The sequence below is a fragment of the Pseudomassariella vexata genome (genome assembly GCF_002105095.1).
Source record: "Pseudomassariella vexata strain CBS 129021 chromosome Unknown BCR38scaffold_19, whole genome shotgun sequence".
In the NCBI taxonomy this organism is placed as follows: Eukaryota; Fungi; Ascomycota; class Sordariomycetes; order Amphisphaeriales; family Pseudomassariaceae; genus Pseudomassariella; species Pseudomassariella vexata.
Window position 1 is genome coordinate 441834 of NW_024467974.1, and position 15456 is coordinate 457289.

General features: G+C 50.4%; 5 protein-coding genes across 5 annotated transcripts; 3 read left to right on the forward strand and 2 right to left on the reverse strand.

The window, feature by feature from the left end:
• Positions 1 to 490: 490 nt before the first annotated feature.
• Positions 491 to 3987, forward strand: BCR38DRAFT_449404 (uncharacterized protein). Its single transcript, XM_040861288.1, has 7 exons — positions 491 to 510; positions 563 to 996; positions 1091 to 2030; positions 2168 to 2293; positions 2353 to 2412; positions 2464 to 3558; positions 3614 to 3987. The coding sequence occupies exons 2-7, from the start codon at positions 875 to 877 to the stop codon at positions 3779 to 3781; spliced, it is 2511 nt and encodes an 836-aa protein (XP_040710796.1). The 5' UTR covers positions 491 to 510; positions 563 to 874; the 3' UTR covers positions 3782 to 3987.
• Positions 3988 to 6709: 2722 nt separating this feature from the next.
• On the forward strand, positions 6710 to 9758 carry BCR38DRAFT_528028 (glycoside hydrolase family 13 protein). Its single transcript, XM_040865413.1, has 13 exons — positions 6710 to 7135; positions 7183 to 7232; positions 7303 to 7312; positions 7463 to 7561; positions 7611 to 7961; positions 8023 to 8093; positions 8145 to 8230; positions 8283 to 8356; positions 8411 to 8425; positions 8480 to 8981; positions 9043 to 9111; positions 9193 to 9277; positions 9339 to 9758. The coding sequence occupies exons 1-13, from the start codon at positions 6914 to 6916 to the stop codon at positions 9589 to 9591; spliced, it is 1887 nt and encodes a 628-aa protein (XP_040710797.1). The 5' UTR covers positions 6710 to 6913; the 3' UTR covers positions 9592 to 9758.
• A 1315-nt stretch (positions 9759 to 11073) lies between these two features.
• Positions 11074 to 11655, reverse strand: BCR38DRAFT_354673 (uncharacterized protein; the record flags this gene model as incomplete). Its single annotated transcript, XM_040856894.1, has 1 exon — positions 11074 to 11655. One exon carries the CDS (start codon positions 11653 to 11655, stop codon positions 11074 to 11076), a length of 582 nt encoding a protein of 193 aa, XP_040710798.1.
• Positions 11656 to 13016: 1361 nt separating this feature from the next.
• BCR38DRAFT_461268 (uncharacterized protein) lies at positions 13017 to 13469 on the forward strand (the record flags this gene model as incomplete). The annotated part of the gene is made up of 3 exons (XM_040862507.1): positions 13017 to 13047; positions 13126 to 13202; positions 13275 to 13469. The coding sequence occupies 3 exons, from the start codon at positions 13017 to 13019 to the stop codon at positions 13467 to 13469; spliced, it is 303 nt and encodes a 100-aa protein (XP_040710799.1).
• A 110-nt stretch (positions 13470 to 13579) lies between these two features.
• BCR38DRAFT_84996 (inosine-uridine preferring nucleoside hydrolase) lies at positions 13580 to 15266 on the reverse strand. Its single transcript, XM_040865693.1, has 4 exons — positions 15123 to 15266; positions 14801 to 15076; positions 14708 to 14742; positions 13580 to 14658 (listed from the first exon to the last, which is right to left on the reverse strand). The coding sequence occupies exons 1-4, from the start codon at positions 15160 to 15162 to the stop codon at positions 13690 to 13692; spliced, it is 1320 nt and encodes a 439-aa protein (XP_040710800.1). The 5' UTR covers positions 15163 to 15266; the 3' UTR covers positions 13580 to 13689.
• Positions 15267 to 15456: the final 190 nt, after the last annotated feature.

The window sequence follows — 15456 nt, forward strand, 5'->3', positions numbered from 1 at the left end:
TAGTAAGTACATACACTTCGCCATCCTGGACTCCGAGCAATGCCAATCAAAACTTCAACGGAGCTAACCAAAATGTTGGCAGACACCCTGGATCCACGTACGTACCACGGATATCGCGATAGTTGCCAGACCCTCGACTAGCCCGGTCCCTCCGTCATATTGCGCAGCTTGTCACCAGCCGTGCCCATTCTTCTTCGAGGCCGTTTGTGACAACGGGTTAATTTGCGATCTCGAAATAGACCACAAACAGGCACCGCAGCCGCTCGGATCAAGCCACTAGGACCGCCACGCGAATGCAACGACGGGCGCTTCCTGGACTCAAACGACAGTATACCGAAGACAGCTTCGAACCGAACACTACTGCAACATCATTTGCGACGTCCACAGCACATCGCGCATCACAAAATCCGAACTCCAACTGTCAGGTACCGACATCTACAACCTCTATACTTGGAGGAACTGCGGTCACTGCGGCGTGGAACAACGTATCTGTAGACCGAAACTGTTAGGCCTAATCCAGGTTAGCACGGTAGAAGGTGTTCGAACATTTGGCTTTGGGCAACCTTGTCCGCTTCCTGCACGAAGCTCTCTAAGTCCGCAGGAGTATTGATCAACGCTTACCTAGGACGTTCCTCGTCCCATAGGATATTTTCAAATCGAGGCTGTTCTTCCTCGTTGGCGTATCCCTGGGATCGTTCACTGGGTGAGGAAACGCCTAGGGGATTACCGAGCGGTCCCTTCCTCGAGTGGCTACTATCCTCTTATATCATCAGCAACGTTGCTAGGTCCGTTGGGAGCCAGGGAAATCAGAGCGTGCACATGCTTCTTGTATCCGGTTCCTCAACACTTTGACAGACTGCGATTTGAGTTAAAAATGACGCCCACCCCTCCCTCTGTTGCCACCTCCTCTTCGGGTCACAGCCCCGAGGAACAGTTTCGTGTGGTGAGACGGAGAAACAGGGTACCGCTCAGCTGCTACCCATGCCGGACTAGAAAGTGAGTACGAGCAGCCCTATCACAACCGGCTAGTTTCTATGCTTAGTTGTGGGTAGACCCAGCGACAAACAACGGTGTCTGACCAAATTCACAGGTTGAAATGCAACAGAGGATCTCCGAGCTGTGAAAATTGCGTAAAACGCGGTGACACAGAGGCATGCGTTTACGCCACTCCATCAAGCCGGAGGAAGAATCAAAGTAGTGCAGGATTAAATACGAGTCCAGATGATATGCAGAACCGTATTGACCGACTCGAAGGTTTAGTTCTTACTCTTATGCATGGCGGTGCCAATATCGATCCATCATCCGCAGCTACGGCTGCGACTGCGAGCGCCGAACCTGTTGCTCCGTCTACTACCAACAGCAGCGACCAGAGAATAGATGAAGAAGATGAAGTAGCAATGAGAGACGAGGCAGAAGGCGACAGCGACGTTGATGATGGCTTGGCCACATCGCTTGGGGTGTTGAAAGTCGATGCCGACAAGGGGAAGTCGATGTATATCGGGCAGGAACATTGGCACACCCTACTATCCGACATCTCAGAGGTCAAAAACTTCTACTCCTCGCACAAGAAAGAGATGGAGAAGAGCTACGAGCGGGTCATGTCCTCCAAACCTGCAATCATGCGCGATTCTCCCATATTCCTGCTCTCGGCCCCGCCGGCGACAGAGACTGAGCTTCGAGCCGAGCTACCAGCAAAGACTGCCATCACAACGCTTGTCACGCGGTACTTTAATTCTCTCGATACAGCTGTAAGCATAATTCACGGGCCAATGTTTCAGCAGCAATTGCAGGACCATTGGAAAGACCCGGCCAAGTCACCCATAATGTGGGTAGGTTTGGTGTATGCGATGCTCACCCTTGCCATGCTTAGTTACCATAAAGTTGGCGATGAGCCCCCTGAGTGGAAAGGTCGTTCGATAGAACTTGCCGCCGAGTATCGCCTGCGAACAGTCCAGTGCTTGGTAGTAGCCGATTATACCAAGCCAGTCGAGTACACGGTGGAGACCATGGTCCTCTACTTGTTTGGTGAGGTATGTAGTGGCAAATGGCGTCCTGCTTTGCATTGTCACGGAGCTGAGAGTGCAAATCCGGTCACGTTGCAGATTCGGTGACTTCAGTGCTCAAGGCTTGATTTTGGGAAATCGCTAACTTTTTCTTCAACATGAAGTGGTCTTCGAGGTGGGATGCCGACCTAGGGCTCTGGCTTATCACGAGCCTGATCACAAGAATCGCTTTCCGAATGGGATACCATCGAGATGCGGAATGGTTTCCGTCGATATCACCATTCCAGGGAGTAGGTCATCTAGAGCTTTCCACTAAGTTAACCTGACGCTAAATTACTGGTGATATCAGGAGATGAGACGCAGAACTTGGGCATTGATTCGCATGTCTGATATCATGTTCTCATATCAGGTAGATATTTCGCCCCGGTTTGTATCTTACGATTGAACTAAATACGTCCAGGTCTCGCTGCCAACAATGATTTACGAACACAATACTGACACTAAGCTACCACACAATATTTTTGACGAAGAATTCGGCCCGGACACCAAGGTTCTTCCCCCTTCGCGGCCGATTACAGAGCCCACTCCGATGGCATACATGATTGGTAAGGCCACGTTAAGTATCGAATTCGGCAACATTCTACAAGCCGTAACCCGCGTTGGGAAGCAAGTGACATACGACGAGATCCTCAGCCACGACAGAAAGCTGCGGGAAATCATGGACGAACTTGCGCCGCACTTGAAAATACAGCCGCTGGAGGGCTCTCATGATCCCGCAACACTCATCATTGCGAGGTTCAACATCAATATCTTGTTCCAGAAAATCATGTGCATGCTGCACAGGAAACATGTCATCCGCGCCAGACTAAATCCTCGATACGCCCATTCTCGTCGTAGTGCTGTTGAAGCCGCATTGGAAACCCTGAGCAACCTGATAATCATTCACCGGGAATGTCAACCAACCGGCAGGCTGCGCGCTATGAAATGGTACGTTCAATCGACAGCGCGGGAGTCATTGCTGCCCACAATGTTGGTCCTCCTTGACCTCCACCACGACAATACTGCTGCGGCATCCGGCGTACGTCAAGACTCGCAAACGATGTATTTCTGGACACCCGAACAACGAACGGAGATGATCAGTGCTCTTGATAGTGTAAGGGATATCTGGAAATCAATGTCGCAAGACTCTGTTGAGGCTTATAAAGCAGCCAATATTCTTGATATCATGCTCGACAAGATCAAGAATCCGGTCCCGGGGACATACCTTCCTGTTGACCCTCTAAAACAAGACAACCAATTCAGCGGCTTTGGGTCGGTCGATCTTCAACCCGAACACTCCGCTGCTATGACTCTCTCACATCTGTCTAGTGGCCTGACTCCCAACTTCTCTCCCGGTGGCGGCGTCTACCCTCCACTCGACGTGCCAACTGGCACGGGACTCACACCTGATTTCTCGGGCGACGTTATGCCAGGTATCAATAATGCCGCGTCCCCTTTCTCGATGTTCACAAACTTGGGTTCTGGAGACATGGCTTTGGACCAAAACTTCGACTGGGTAGGTCTCAGGAGAAATGCCATACTTGTGCTTAGTTAAACTAACGACCCTTCAGACGGCGTTCGAGAATTTTACGCAAAACGCCAATTGGGGGCCAGATCAGGTATCTTTCGGGTTTTTCCCCTGTAACGGCAATTCTGAGCAGCAGTCTGAAGGAGATTCTACAAATAACAGCTTCTCGTTCGTAAATATGAACACGCCTAGCACCGAGAGATCAACTTAGGACGTTGGCAGTTCAGCTGGGGTTGGACACGGATATGGATACCCAAATAATGATAGGTATGATGAGTAGTTGAGTGTCATGTCTTGATCAAAGCTGCCTGTGAGATGGCAGATATGCAACATGGTACGTCACAGTTTGCACGATATCATTCCACTGATGACATAACGCGGAAAATATAATCACTTCTCTCCACAGACTTGCAGTCGAGATAAAGCTGACGTGATGTCCCAATTCCGTGACGGCCTCAAGTTGACATAGCCCGACTGCGCTTTGGAACGGCGGTGACTCCAGCTGGGCTAAAAACAGATGTCGTGCATCAACATGTATAGGGACAGTTCTGGATCCATAACTACATCTCAAACAAGATATCAGCAAGTATGTCGGAATCCCCTGCCGAAGTAAGTTCGCTAGAGAACTGACGTATTCGCGATCTATTCAAAAAAAATTTGGAACTCGTTCTTGGGAATTGTCATTTCTGCTTAGCATCTCCGACCGTCCGAATCGACCTTAACTGATGAGCTCTGCTGTTGCAGGCTCCGCATGAAGGTCTGCCTCTTCCAATCAAAAGGCATCAGGCCAATCCCGAGCTGACGGTAGACAGTGACGGTGATGATCACGTCACCAACCTGTCCATCTCGGTGAGTGCTGATTTTGTAGTCAGTTAAGCAGAAAGCGCAGCCGCCGGGGACTTTGTCGCGTTCATGATAGCCGCTGCCAGGCCGGTTAGAGAAATGGAAGGGCGTCGAACACAGCGAGCTTCTGTTAATAGAGATGTGTCGCAGACTCGTCAAGTCTGTTGATGGATTCTCCGGCGCAGTCGCACATCATCGCCGAACGGTTGGTGAAACCCATTTATCGTTTTCAGAGGAAGCTTCTCTTGAATGGTTTGCCCCGTCCATGTGTGGGTGATCAAGCCCAAGCTGTTGCCGTGCTAATCTCAGATAACTTGGCGATTCACTTCTTCCAGCGCTTCGAGGAGTAACCCGTGCTCTGAGCCTCCTTGGTACCGATTCATGGCCAGCTGGACGTATGGAAACGCAGCTTGTGCTTTGACTCGCCTGTGCGGACTGAGTTGCTGGATGCTATAGAAGGCCGGTCTTGTACACCCTAGATGCATGATGGTTGCAGCCGCCGACGACGCCGCGCGGGCTACAGTTGGGATTAAACGTGTGAGTGATGAAGGAAAGGGAGAAAATGTGTGGCCCGTGAGGCGAGTGTGTAATCCTGGAAATGTCATGCGGAAAAGCCGCAGCGGGTAGCTGCTAGGACTTTTGCAGGTGAGCCGGAGGGCGAGGAATGAATCTAGTGTGCCGATATATCCAAGGATATGATCCAGAATCTCGACGGCCACGTCCGAAGCTGCGAATTGTCGGCTTTGTATTCAGGAATTACTTTCATGGCTTCTGGATCATGGGGACCCTTTGGGACGAGCTAACTGGCCTTCGACTTTTGCAGTCTCAACGCCAGGAATACCTACCTTCAGGTTCACAGAATAACTCAGGGGTGCCGATCACTATCACCAGAGCTCAGTAGCTAAAATAGCCACGGTACTTGCCCTTCCAGTGCAAAATCGATATGTCCTTACTGCTACTAGGCGGGTGGCATTGGATGGAAAGGACGCGCAGTGCGTTGAAACTACGTGAAGCTGGCATATTATTGTGAGTCTTCCAGCTGGGCCGGGACGAATAAGCTGCCACATGGCCGTTCTCTTGACAACCGACACCGACACCAATTCATGTTGACCTTCCAATGCCTGATTTCCAAACCATGTCTCAATCAGCCCTTTCCCGGCTACTTTGAGCCAGCGGAAGAGACGTGCAAGCTATTTATCTGAGCCAATGCCGCGGGGAGTTGAATGATCGCATGGAGCTCAATGTTACAACAGAAAAGGCGAGTTGATACAGGCTTCCTAGTGTCTTGTCAAACTGTCAGCACATGCTGCTCGATGTCGACTATGTTGGAGACCGACGCTCTGAGTTGGTAGCATGGCCGAGCTTGCGGACTCAGCACAAATGCCGCCTGGCTCATAATTTGCGACAACCCACTCGACTGGTCCTTTCATGAAACCAGTTCTCCGTGTACAACAAACACGCGCATGCGTTGCATCTCCAGGCGTCGCTTGTGATGGCTTCTGATCACCTCCGACGCCTGCGCATTGCCAGTTGCCTTACGTTTGGAACTAATTCCCAATCTGTCGGAGTCGAGAGACCTTTAGTCCTACTGGATATAGTCTCATGTTCATTTCTCAACCAGTAGTGATCCGCGAAACCGATCTATCGTTGCTCACTCGACCATGTCGTCTGGCAATTGACAACCTTCGGCCACATGCTATAGGACAATCGCATGTGCCATCACAACGATGCGGACCGACACCAAAACGCATAGGGCCGACGGCATTTTATGATGCGGCATTGATTCGGTCCTTCTGCCTGTTAAGTAAAACATTCCCACCAGTCCCTTCCTGGCAATCCAGCCGTTGATGCTGCGAGGCGGGGATACTGTGGGGTATGGGGTAAAGGCAACTGACCACGGGGAAAGGACACGGCAATTGTTCAAATTTCCGTCTTCTTGTGCCTCTGCGCAGAATCACAGCATTAGAAGTGGGATGTAGGCCCGAAGTATGGCTTCTTGCGGCGCCCCCCCCTGCACCGTACACTAACACCAACATCCAACAGCTGCTTGCGGGTTGGGAGGCGTCGAGGGGGGGAACCCTAAACTCCGCCTCTATATTCCGACTTCCTGGTTCTTCGTCCGAACCGCCAACGGCCGAGTCATGACCATAAGTCTTTATTCCGTCCGAAATTCGTCATGTGGCACGGGTGCTTCCTTTTCTTCGGGCACATGTGCCATTTGGGATCTCATTGGAGGGGACGTTTGGGCGTGCCGTGAAAGGAAATGTTTTGCTTGCTTTCTTTGTGTTTGCAATACCTGCTACATGTAATTGTCTGTTGGTAACTTGGCAGCAGTCTCTAGCAGATGAAAATCTGCTCTGTGTCATGCTGACGCAAATATAAAAGCAGCACATCGGACAAAGTGGTTTCGTCCTCGCAGTCGAGATTCTCGAGTTCGGTTTGGTGCTAGCTCGTCTCCCAAAAGATTTCACTTGTGTTACGTTGTCTCTATACCAAGATCATGAAACTTGGCCAATTATTACCAGCCTTGTGTGCGGCCACCTGTCATGCTCTGAGCACAGCAGAGTGGCAACAGCAGTCCATCTATCAGGTCGTCACTGATCGCTTTGCACGGACCGACGGTTCCACGACTGCCTCATGTGAAACAACGACATATTGCGGCGGGACATGGAAGGGCATTACCAATGCCTTGGATTACATCCAAAGCATGGGGTTTACTGCTGCACGTTCATTCGAACTTCCTTGAGAAAATATGTTGACAGATAATAGGTATGGATTTCGCCTATCGTAAAGAACATAGAAGGAGACACTGGTTACGGGTAAGTCTATAATCGTTTACAAAGCTTGAACGAAACCAAACGGTTCTGTACTGACGAAAAACCATTGAAGGTATGCCTATGTAAGTAAATACAGCGTTTTACTTGCCTTTCCTGCTCCTTCTCAAAGGCGACATGACTTAAACAGGGTGGTTGCCTGCTAGATATGACATGGAACTCTCCTTACGTGACCAGATTCCCTTTTTGAAATAACTGCTAAGTATTGCTTCGAGCATGGCTACTGGGCGCAAGACATCTGGTCTCTGAACTCCAATTTTGGAACAGAACAAGACCTGGTTGACCTTTCTTCGGCTTTACACAAACGGGGAATGGTAAGTATATGCATTTACACATGTCATAAAAATACTCATAATTTAATAGTACCTCATGCTCGATATCGTCACCAATCACTTGGGTTATAATGGCTGCAGTACCTGCGTCGACTATTCCATCTTCAACCCCTTTTCATCCTCGTCGTACTTCCACCCTTATTGTGCCATCAACTACAGTGACGAGAACTCGGTGCGCAATTGCTGGCAAGGCGACAACATCGTCAGTCTGCCGGATCTACGGACCGAGGATGACGCTGTGCGGGATATTTGGAATGACTGGATTAAGAAAATAGTATCCAAATATTACGCCGACGGACTCCGCATTGACAGTATGAAACACATTGAATACGACTTCTTCCCGGACTTTGAGGGTGCTTCGGGCGTGTTCAATCTGGGAGAGGTAACTATGCCCTACACCTGGGGCTCATTGGTTCTATGGGACTGACCAGAGCAATTAATAGGTTTACGAAGGCAATCCCAACAACATCTATCCGTGGTTGAATTATACGAGCGGGGTCCTGAACTATCCAGCGTAAGCCCCTCTTCTCTCCATCCAAGTACCCCCTTTATAATACGTGCATAGCTACTATTGGATCACGCGTGCTTTTCAGTCGACTTCTGCCACAATGACTGAGCTTGTCGACGGAATCAACGATATAAAAGCCTCAAGTAAGTCGGGAGCAAGATTGTCCTGTATTGTTTCCGACTGACTCCGAGATAGTAAAAACCAGCACTCTCGGGTCATTTCTAGAGAATCACGACCAGGTGCGGTTCCCGCATTGGACAAATGACATGATGAGTTTCTCCAGAGTCCTCCCAACATACCACTACTAACGAAATTTTTTTCAGGCCTTGGCCAAGAACGTAAGAATCCTGTTCCTGAAACACCGTCGCAACAATACTGATGAGTGACCACAGGCGATCGCTTTTACCATGCTTATGGATGGCATCCCGATCATCTACCAAGGCCAGGAGCAGCACTTCTCAGGTGGCGAAATCCCCGCAAATCGTGAGGCGTTGTGGACGTCTGGGTATAGCAAGACCGCAGAACTATATATCTGGATCACCAAAGTGAATAGTATGCGAGCGCAGGCGATTGCCAAAGACAACAGCTACACCACTTACCAGGCGGACCCCATATACTCCGACTCGCATACCATCGTCCTGCGCAAGGGCTCCACTGGCTCTCAGGTGGTATCCGTGTTCACGAACATCGGTGCCAGCGGCAGTAGCTACACCGTCAGTCTCTCTGCGAGTGCCACCGGCTTCACTGCTAGTCAGTCGCTCGTCGAAGTCATGAGTTGTGCCGCTTACACCACGGATTCAAGTGGCGATCTAAATTTTCAAATGGGCTCCACGGCGAAGATCTTCTACCTGAGTGCGAAACTTGACGGCAGTAAAATATGCGATACCGTCACTGGTGAGTAATTGATAAATGTGCCGATCATATAAGTTTCGGTTGCTGACTCCCTGCTTGCTAGACCCAGGAACGACTACAACGGGGCCAACGCAGACGACAACGATGGAAACTACCACTCGCACATCTACTAGTAAGTCATACATCCTTCATGCGCAGTGACGCATAGGGGACCGTGATGGTACTGAGATCAAAATTAACTGACGTTTGATAGCGGGAACAGCATGCGCAACCTCGACAGCAGTAGCTGTTACATTCGAAGAACTTGCCTCGACATCGTATGGGGAGACTATAGAACTGTAGGTGTCAGGTTGTAGTCTATAATTTCCCCAACTCAATTCGTAAGCTGACTTTCTACAGAGTCGGTAACATTACCGCCCTGGGAAACTGGGATTCGAGCAACGCCGTGGCTTTAAGTGCCACCCAGTATACAGACAGTCACCCCCTCTGGACCAAAACCATTAATTTTTCACCAGGGACGGCAATACAGTACAAGTACGTGAAAGTGGATGGCTCTGGGAGCGTGAGCTGGGAGGATGATCCGAATCACACCTATACCGTCCCCGGGGTTTGTGAGACGGCCACGACGGTTTCAGATACTTGGCAGAGTTGAAGTGGGTTAGCGAGTTTCTTTTCTGTCAGTTCATATGTTATGCAGGATGCAGCTCTGGCTTGATCGCTGAGCATGAGTTCGTTGTTGTTCATAAACACATACTTGAGTGGGGAGAGTTGGAAGCGCTACACTCATGTAGGTTACGCAAGACATAAAGTAAATCAAAGATATAAATTCTAAATCTTCAGAAAGTCCCCGAACATAATTGAACATGGAATCGATCTCAGATACTCAGAGGGAAAGGGGGATAATTGGGTCGGGCGTGATGTGGTAAAGGACGAGGGCAAGCAATAAGGAATGAGAAACCGATGGATATCTTCTATTGTTGAATTTTATCAACCTTAGGACCAGGTAATTAATCAATCAGCTATTCCATGCGATTACTTACCTTGTGCTCTCCTATTTCAAGGACTCTCATTCACGAGATTTAATAAGAAAACCGGACGGAGAGTCCTCGCCTTATCCTCAGATGCACACTTGTGCGACGACATCACACCGGCCTCGGTACATAGCACCCAGGCTTCAGGGCAGAGATGAAAAAAAATACGAGAAGCAGCTTTGTTGGACCTCTGGTCCACTCCTTGCATCCCTCCCATCCTGAACTATTTCAGACCAAACCCGTCAAGGATAACTACGTCAGCAGCTATCAACATGAATTAATTGCGCATCTTCCCAACCCGAAGCCTGGTCTCCGCCCTGCTAGCCATCAATAAAGAGAGCCGCGAGCGTGCCATTGCCTTCTACACATTCCCACTCGAGGTCTACAACCGACAGCAACACATCATCCACGGCAGTCCTTCCCGGTACCAGCAGAAAGGCACTATCCATCTCCCTGCCGAGTACGACCTCCTTGTAGTGCTCCAGGACATGTACTGGCGAAGACTACCGGGATTGCAAACGAGTCACTTTCAGGGGCTTCTCTAAGGCCATATCGATGGAGCTAGGGATGATGGCTCGGGTGCTCTGCTGGCAAGTACCGCGTGCGGCGCCCAGCCGAGAGTGCGAAACTACCCTTTAGCGTAGAGCGCGATATTGATATGCCTGAGCATGGGGTCTTGTTGCGGAGGATGGTACGCTTTAAGATCTTCGCACCTGGTGACAACTTCACAAGAAGCTTGAGTGGTGTAAGGGACGACTCATCATGAGTGATAGAGTTGGTTGCTAGGGTTGATGTGCGCATGAATGAATGGGAATGTCTTATTCGGTCAGATTTGCCGGAAGCTATGGACATGTTGCTTGTACGGTTATTAGAGCGGGAGGGTGATTCAGTGTCTTAGTCACGACATTACGAAACATTTGTGGCATGCTGTACTCTTGCAGTTTGCATGCGCTTCGGAAATTTACTATAGCTATCTATGTACATGAATAGAGTCAACGTCGAGGCGAGGAATCATACTCGTATGTGAGTCCTGTCATTTTTTCGATGGAAAAAAACCCCTTCACCAAACTCCAGCCCGTTCGAGGACCCCACGGCACCTACACCTAGAGGCCAAACGCCGCCTTGGCTCGCGACCAAAATGCGTTCCTGTCCTCCGTGACGGTGACCCCCACACAACCCATGTACGCGGCGAAGCCAGCATCGGTTCCGGCCTGAAGCTGAGTGCGAATGCTCGCGCACTGCGTCGTCAGGAACCACGGCCCGCTGCCGAAGTTGTACTTATCCGGTGTAACGAGGGCAAGAAGTTTGTTCTTTTGGTCGTCGGTAGAGATATCTCCCAAGGCCGAGACCTCATCCACCAGCTCGGGAATGGAACTAGCGTACTTGATGTTGTAATCGATCATCTGCATATTTGCTGTGCCTTGCCCGGGACGCCCAGGCGAGATGTTGTGCTTGTACTTGAAGCTGTCGCTCTCGAAGGCCATCAGAGCCAGTACACCGGCGATTTCACCGGGGCTGGTGACACCGTATTTCTGCATAGCGTTGATGAGGAAGGGCGCTGCTTGCGAAGCCGTCCGGCACTCCTTCGTGTCAGAGCATGTTACCGAGTCCGGGGCAATTTTCTGGACGATTGCTGCTGCGGTTTCTCGCTGTTGGAGCGGGGCGGCAACCGCAAGGCCGGCCATGATGGAGAGGATGGTGATGGAGAACTGCATTTTGGAGATAAATATAGTCGGCTGGTGTGGATGTTGGTCTTCGACTTGTCAAATTTTCGCCCAGTGAGACTTGGATGGATGTAGCGAGTGAATAGATCGTAACAAATGACCCGAAAACCAGTGATCTGCTGCTTGAATATATGTGGAATGAATCGAAGGTGTTTGTGTTTGTCTAGCCGTTTGTGTGTTGTGCCAAGGATGAGAGATCCGAGCTGCTTATAATCCACGGTTTGCTTCGCCTGCGTGAGCGCGTTGCTATCCTTGGTGCTGACAGGTAGATACGCGAGAGTGCTTCAAAGTGGCTCCGACTAGCAGAGCAAACTATATATAAGCTGACAAGGAATGGACAAAGAGCAAGCCTTCGTAACCGAACGAAAACCGGCAAACAAAGAACTGGCAAGCGAGGGAGAGACTGGGGAAAACAAGAAACAAGGGCATAATTGATCTGGACCTATACTTGCCTGGCATTATGACTTACTCGTGTTGGGCATTACTGGCAATGTTGCCCCTGAGAAACAAAGCAATCACCCCGCAGGCATAACAGGACGATCTCATGACTGCTACGAGCTTAGTCGAGCTTAGTCGAGCTCGCAGCAGTCCTCATATGTTCATGATCTAGAAGCTGAGGTGGGTTGGATAAGACGTGTGGAGTGAGGCGGCTTTGTGCTTCATCCAATCAACTTGGCATTTGACGGCTGCTGGGTGTGGTGAAACATTGTGTCTCCGTTCCCGGCTTGTTTCAGCAAGAGACGTAGGCGAAATGTTGCAATGATTGGTTCAGCGTTTCACAGGTCTAGCGAGATCCTTGTCAGAACGGGCGGCGGCTGGTGGTTCATCCCAACCCATAAGCCAAAATCATGAATTGAGCCACTGTCTACCATAAATAGTGGATTGTTGAAACAGGAACACTGCTTTACACTCTAAAGCAAGCTTTGTTCCTTGAGGCTCACAAGGCTTGTGACCATCCGGAGTTCATTCTTAAGATGAAATGGTACTGGGGAGTTCTGGACTTCGGAAGGGTTAGTTGAAACGTCCCCAGACCTGGTCCGTGCTTGGAAAGCTCGGGCGTCGGCAAATTCTTACTCCTTCCTCCGTCCTCCGTGATTTCCATCTGCAATCAAGTTGTCGAGCAGCCACCCGATTCGACATGGTTTGATTGCTATTGCTTGGTAGGACAGAGAACTATGAACTGGCGCCTCTAGAGAATCACGCTGAACATTGCATAAAGGCACACACAAACATTGCCCTTATTTGATCCTATTCCTTCGCAACCTAAACTCTACTTTGCGTAACGTTCAACTGCTGCCAAGCCTTGCTGCTGTATCGTCAAGATGTCATCGAACCTCGCTGGGTATATGAACAGTTAGTCAAACCCTCTAGCTTTCCCAAGACCATCGTCGTCAATTTTGAGCTTACAACTTGATTCTGACAGCTCGATAGAGAAGGTACTGATTCTGACTGCCGACTCCCGCACCCTGGTCGGCCAGCTTGTTGGTTGCGATCAGTTGACCAACCTGGTGAGTGCTGCATTCCCCCCTCCAACGCCGAACCCAAGAAATGCGCATTGGGCTAAGTACCAGCCGTCCCAGGTCCTTCAGAATGCGGTCGAGCGCGTTATCCAAACCCGCGACAGTCCTGAACCTTCGGGCGAACACCCCCTGGGTCTATACATTGTACGAGGCGACAATGTCTGCACCGTCGGATTGATCGATGAGGCGCTTGACGCTAGCATCAACTGGCGTGAAGTGAAGGGATCAGCCATCGGAGGCACTAAGCATGTTTGATAGATACGGATAGAGCGAATTGGAAGGACGACATAAGCTCGGTTGCGCTGTGCAGGCAGGAGCGATTTGCATAAAACGGCGTTGAGAGGGCAACAATTTGGCATTTGACACAGGAACTGGGGCCTGAATAGGGTATGCGCTGCCGAATGATACCACACTAAACGGTCTGCTGACACCTATGCGGTCCTTAATGGTCCGCCTGTGTTATGACACCCATACTTTAGTTCTTGCCGAATAGTCGCTCCATTAGGAGTGGTGCGAACTTGTCAGTGCCAGGACTCTCGGCGTATCTGTTGATCCTGTTCCCCCTCTTCGCACTCAACCAACCGAAATCGTCACCAGTTATTTCGTCAATGGTCACGGCGTCTGGTCCCTGTGAGTCAACACCAAGGCCGACTGCAATCCCTTCCCCAGCCCTCTTACGGCCTCGACGATCTATCACGTGCATACCATGGGTCCACTGGCCCGACGTCTCGACTCGAATATCTTCCTGTCCCCCCTTGGCCAACTTCCAGCCAGGGTCACCGTGTGTGATCATATACCAGATAGTTAAGGGATCATGGAGTGATAGTCCGGGCTCTTCATCGGTCCCCACGATGCGTTCGATCTGTCGGAAGGTCCCCGACATGAATGTGTTGATCCAAGTGGCTAGCGGACTGCCTTCCTTGAGATGAGTTGTGATGCTGTCAAAAAAGAAGCTCTTGTTTAGAAGGTGCGGTGTGGTAATGTCAAGTGGGAATAAACTAAGTCTCAACCGCTTGGACAGCTTCTCTGGATACGGTGGCAAGCCGGATTTGGTCAGGGGTACAGTTGGCATGGTCGACGTCGGTACAGCAGAAGTCAAAGCGAACACTCGTGCTGTCGCTATTGCATCAGCGAATGTGTTGAACTCGGCCACCGGGGTGACGTTGCCCTCCACGTCCACAGCTCCACCCATAACGACCAACTCCTTTACACGGAGGAAAGTCTCAGGGTCCTCTGCTGCCGCCATGGCTATGTTGGTCATGGGGCCAACGGCGCAGATGGTAATGGTGTCTTCGGGCTCTTCCTTAAGAATACGAAGTATCTCCTTGTGGGCCGGTGTCCTAGATGGAATGAAATGAGAATAGTATGAAGGATCCTCAGCAGCGCTCGGCACGCCCTCTTCGAACAAGGACTTCCAGGTCTCTGCAGGGCTGAGGTGCGGGTGCTGTCTTTGGTCAGTACCTCATGCACATAGTTCAGCTTGGTCAACGCACAGCCTCATGTACACCGTGTAAGCCATCAGCGCCGTCTGGAGCTTAGTCAGCTATATGGACCGTAGTTTCCTATGTCTACTGGCATCAACTCACGGAAGCCATCTTCTGCGAGGATCTCTTCCTCTAGGGCATGCTCGGGCCCAATGGCGACAATGGGCTTGAAAGCCCGCAGCACCTCGAATCCTTGAGGCTTGCCTTGAGCCCTGCGCCATGCGATCTCCTTGTCTAAAACATGGAATAGGGATACGACATTCTTCAGACAGCTCTTGAGGGGCACATTGCCGTACGTGACGGAGAGCATAACAATCTCGAGCTCTTCAGGCGATGACGCTAAAGCAAGCAGCATAGCCAGCATGTCATCGACACCTGCTGACAGGTTAGCATCAAGTGGCTCATCTGGTTAGGGCTGACTTGCCTGGATCGGTGTCGAAGATGATCCTGTTCCTGGGAGCCATGATTAAAATACAATCCACCTTACAGCTTTAAAGCTGAGATTGTCGTAATGTTGGTCTGCTAAGTTGATCTTCTCTGGTCATCAGGGTCCGACGTCCGGCCTGTTTCAGTCGCACGTTCCTTCAGAATAAGCACAGCTCCCCAAATACACACAATAAGGTTCAACTTGTTTTGTCCTGGAGTAATATGTTCCTCGCACACTTCGATTGGGTCAGAAGGTGGAGCAGCTTCGAAAACAGAGGAACAATAAGGCCATTACAAGGGCAAGGGTAAGCTGAAGTGAGAAGGCTTGAAAA

Bases quoted from the DNA above. Each gene is read 5' to 3' on its own strand.
- BCR38DRAFT_449404 (XM_040861288.1), top strand. From the start codon at position 875: ATGACGCCCACCCCTCCCTCTGTTGCCACCTCCTCTTCGGGTCACAGC. The intron at 2,031-2,167 runs GTATGTAGTGGC...TTCAACATGAAG, and splicing joins TCCTCTACTTGTTTGGTGAG to TGGTCTTCGAGGTGGGATGC. The intron at 3,559-3,613 runs GTAGGTCTCAGG...ACGACCCTTCAG, and splicing joins TGGACCAAAACTTCGACTGG to ACGGCGTTCGAGAATTTTAC.
- BCR38DRAFT_528028 (XM_040865413.1), top strand. From the start codon at position 6,914: ATGAAACTTGGCCAATTATTACCAGCCTTGTGTGCGGCCACCTGTCAT. The intron at 7,136-7,182 runs GCACGTTCATTC...GACAGATAATAG, and splicing joins AAAGCATGGGGTTTACTGCT to GTATGGATTTCGCCTATCGT. The intron at 8,231-8,282 runs GTAAGTCGGGAG...ACTCCGAGATAG, and splicing joins CAACGATATAAAAGCCTCAA to TAAAAACCAGCACTCTCGGG.
- BCR38DRAFT_84996 (XM_040865693.1), bottom strand. From the start codon at position 15,162: ATGGCTCCCAGGAACAGGATCATCTTCGACACCGATCCAG. The intron at 15,077-15,122 runs GCAAGTCAGCCC...CTAACCTGTCAG, and splicing joins CATCTTCGACACCGATCCAG to CAGGTGTCGATGACATGCTG. The intron at 14,659-14,707 runs GTGCGTTGACCA...GACCAAAGACAG, and splicing joins TACACGGTGTACATGAGGCT to CACCCGCACCTCAGCCCTGC.